A 3,896-nucleotide genomic window follows, 5' to 3' on the forward strand; every position below is an offset into this window, starting at 1 on the left:
ATGTCCAGTGTCGCATGTATACATCTCAACAATCTTGCGCATATCATGCGTGACATACAAGTTGTCGCACGACTACACAGTAGTATTACTTTTTTCGTTCGGACCAGTGTTGCCTGCTCTTATTGTTTTTGATCGGTAATGGTGTAGTAATACACAACGTAGTACACGGTACAGTGATCCCTCAACGTTTGCTCGCTTTTCCAAATATAAATTTTCCAAGTCAGCCTATTTTACAAAGAAAACACAAACATTAACTTTGAAGGGTGACTATCTGCTGGTCAATTAAGCAAAAGCTGAAGTGAATGGCCCAAGTTCCAACCTCGGTGTCAAGTTCGGGGTGACGTGGGCGTTGAAAATTGAAGCGAGCCTTCGATTACTCCTTCTTTATGTTGTATGATTCAAGCGTACGCTCGTCCTTCAGGATCCGGCGAATCGTCGTGATATGGACGGCATGACCAAATTGTTCGGCTGCCCATCGCTGCACTTGACTGTGAGCTGGCTTAATCGGCATATTTGCCTTAAAGTACTCTCTAATCGAGTTCTTGGCGTGAATTGTCAACCGCTTGCTTTGCTTGCGCTTGTTTTGCATGCTCTCAAATGTCTTTGTGTGTGTAGTTGTCCATGTGAGGTGTTTGGCTCCTCAATTTTGAATTTTCAAACGATGCATGCATGTCATAAGGCCCCTAGTAAATTAATATCGAATAAAATTTAACGGAGTATAAATTTATACCAGGGAGCAAACGTTGAGGGATCACTGTATACAGTACCCACGTTACAAGTGAAGTCTTGTATCCACTGCACCGCAGGATTGAATGTTATAAAAGGACCAATTCCCCGAGTGAGTGGGTGACACACCCACTCAATGGTCAAATGCCCACTCACTCAGGGAATTTGGTACTATTGACCTAAAACGTCCCTGAGTAAGTGGGTGGGACTAATTGCTTGCTACGATAAGTACAATCCTAGCGTTAACGCGAAACACGAAGGCATACAACGTTGTACACCGTTAATCGTACCAACGGTGAATGCTACGTACTGGTGGTGCTTTGGCGTTTTGCTCATGGATGTTCAGGTAGAGTTAGACATGGGGCTTCACTCGTGGTTAAATGGTGTGGTGGAGTTTTACTTAGTGGGCATTACTCAGGCCTCCTAAATTTGTCGTTTTGCTATAAATTGTGCAAGAAAGCGACAAATTAAGTTTGGGATGGGACGACAAATTAAGGTTATTTTTAATTCAGCAGAGGAAGCACTGATCCGCCTTGAGGACGCGATTCCACGGGCCTTACACAGCACAAGCGACCTCATGCCGCCCAAGAAGAAGGCCAACACACCCTTTCAGGATGTTACGCACATGGTAGTGACTGACGATAACCCAGTTCTCCAGATCTGGTGCGCACCGCACCAAATCGACCTAGTCGTCAAGCAGGCCGCCGAGTGCGTGGCGGACGGCACGTGAATCAAGTTCACCGGCCCTTCGCGATCTTTTTGCGCCAGCAAGCCAACCTCATGAAGAGCATGAACTTCAGTGTCCCAAGCAGACAAACTGGTGGACCTACCTCACCAGCCTACTCACGTTCCTGAAGAGCTTACCGCTGGAAGCGGATGGAGTTCTGCGTCGAGAACTGACCGGACGACGCGCCGATCTGTGAATGGTGGCTCATGACGTTCTGCATCGCCCCGATCATCGATGTCGTCAACATCACGTTTGCCATTCTGGCGAGCCGGTCCCTGCACATCGCGCAGCAGGAATCGCACGTCAACGCGCTGGTCAGCACGCTAACGGCCATGCTCGACGTCACAATCGTGGACCAGGGCGAGTCCGACGACGAGCAGCACGAGTCGTTTAAGTCCATGCGCATCCCGGTCGACTCGATCGTTAATTCACCACGAAGTGCTACAACGACCTGACCCGGACGAGCAAGTCGTCGACGCCCGCGAAATTGTCAAGTACACCATCACGGTGATCAGGGGCTTGATGAGCATCCAGGCTGAGCATGATGACGCCAACAAACCGCTGCAAGCGGACGCGCCACCGTGCTTCACTGCGTGTGGGTGCGCGACGTGCTGGCGCCGCAACAGATGAGGAGATCCACCAGCTCTAGGCGGACCACTCGGCACTCGCTGCTCAAGTGTTATCACGACGACGAGATTCGGCGCACAGCCATTGATTCGCACGACGACGCCTGGGGCGTAAGTACAACCACTTGTGCGACTCCTGGCCACCTGCTTGGTCAATACCGTCGCTGTCGAGAGCAACATCTCCATCCTCAAATGGGAGATGGATGAGAATCGCACGGATATGATGTATCTGTCCCTGGAAGGTGTCTTCCTGGCCAAGCAGAAAGAGGCGATGCCGGTACTATAAACTTCACGACGATCCCTTTTGGAACTTTAAAATGGACTTTTTGGCTCCTTAAACCGCCATTTTGTGTAAGACGACAAACTAACACTGGCGAGGACGACAAAATAAGCTAATTTGTTTACTTTGTCGTAAGCGACAATTTTAGGAGGCCTGGCATTACTGGATTGTTGCTTCATAGTCAAGCAGCCCAGTAAGTGTAATATCACTCCATCATAGCTAACGTAAAACAAGCAAACAAGCCGTGGGCCCTATATCTTTGTCAAGGTAATCGTGTTAGAGTTTTACTTTGTGAGCTGTAGTGCTGGCCATACCATACACTTCGAATGCCTACGCGTCGATACGCATGAGGCTAGATACAGTATGCCCAAGCAATTCTCGTTAAGTTCCACAGTTTAACCACGAGCAAAACACCAACACATGACATTTTCGGTGACCACCTGTAAAAAGTCAAATGGCCACAAGTTTTTATCCCATTCCCCTTACTGTAGTAACTAGTAGTATTGTTAACAGTACTTGTATTCAACGTAACCTGTACCATTGCAGGTAGTAATTCGAGTAAGTACTGCTGGTGGCTCCAATTTCGAATCGATTTGACAATGTCAATGAGCAATGCGAGTTAACGTTGTTTGTGTCTCCAGCTTCATAGCGTTGTCGGATGGATGCTCTTGTTTTATTTGAAGCGCTTTTAATTCGCTAGACTTACACTTACTGTTTGTGGCAGTGACATACACGAACACAAAAATATATTTCGACAACTACAAATGTTCCTTATTCGTCGAAGTTTTTCGAAGCATCAATCTATATACAAGTAACTACCTATTTCCCCCACCTTTCAGTGAGCTACGCGTAGACTTCACTTGGTTGTCGGGGTACCGGTAGTATCGTTACGTAGAATATTTTTTATTACGGGAACAATCGGATTCGAGTCGTCGACGAAGGGCTTAGTGATAGTATCAAGTTAGGGCTGCGCAACTACTATTCATATAAACTCAAATATTCTGTCAATAATGTATTTCAAAGCACCAAAATTAATACGTCACAATAAAGCCCCCTGTCCGCCCCCCAAATCAAGTACATGACTTACATCGCTATTATATGTAACGTTATGTACAAAATATAGCTTGGATTGGGGCTGCGTTCAGTTGGTAAAATAATATATATACTACGTAGTAGTTGGTGATGTGAGGCATAATCACAAATCACCTAACACAAAGCACACCGTGTGCTTTGTGGATGAGGAAGTGAATACATACAATCTCCATAGCACTTTGCGAATTACACTGTAGTAGTCTCGATGTCAATTCTCCAGAGATCGTAACCTCGAAACCTTGTTAACTTTGGGGGATGATGCCAACAATATAGTGACTTCAAAAAATCCCAGCTTTAATGAGAATATGATGCAATGCTGTGAGATTTGCAGGTTGATTTGCTGTGTATTTGCGCTATGAATAATGCATCTTTGCGCCCCCTCATAGTACAGTCTAGAATTCAATGTAGTCAAGGGGGAAGGACCCTGAACAGTAAAATAAGAGGG

The 3,896-nt window shown here is 46.3% G+C and overlaps 2 protein-coding genes across 2 annotated transcripts; both read left to right on the forward strand.

Moving 5' to 3' along the window:
* Nucleotides 1-1,303: 1,303 nt before the first annotated feature.
* Nucleotides 1,304-1,626, forward strand: H257_19291 (hypothetical protein; the record flags this gene model as incomplete). Its single annotated transcript, XM_009848436.1, has 2 exons — nt 1,304-1,452; nt 1,584-1,626. The coding sequence occupies 2 exons, from the start codon at nt 1,304-1,306 to the stop codon at nt 1,624-1,626; spliced, it is 192 nt and encodes a 63-aa protein (XP_009846738.1).
* A 33-nt stretch (nt 1,627-1,659) lies between these two features.
* H257_19292 (hypothetical protein) lies at nt 1,660-2,083 on the forward strand (the record flags this gene model as incomplete). Its single annotated transcript, XM_009848437.1, has 2 exons — nt 1,660-1,863; nt 1,919-2,083. 2 exons carry the CDS (start codon nt 1,660-1,662, stop codon nt 2,081-2,083), a joined length of 369 nt encoding a protein of 122 aa, XP_009846739.1.
* Nucleotides 2,084-3,896: the final 1,813 nt, after the last annotated feature.

The sequence above is a fragment of the Aphanomyces astaci genome (genome assembly GCF_000520075.1).
Source record: "Aphanomyces astaci strain APO3 unplaced genomic scaffold supercont1.459, whole genome shotgun sequence".
In the NCBI taxonomy this organism is placed as follows: domain Eukaryota; phylum Oomycota; class Saprolegniomycetes; order Saprolegniales; family Verrucalvaceae; genus Aphanomyces; species Aphanomyces astaci.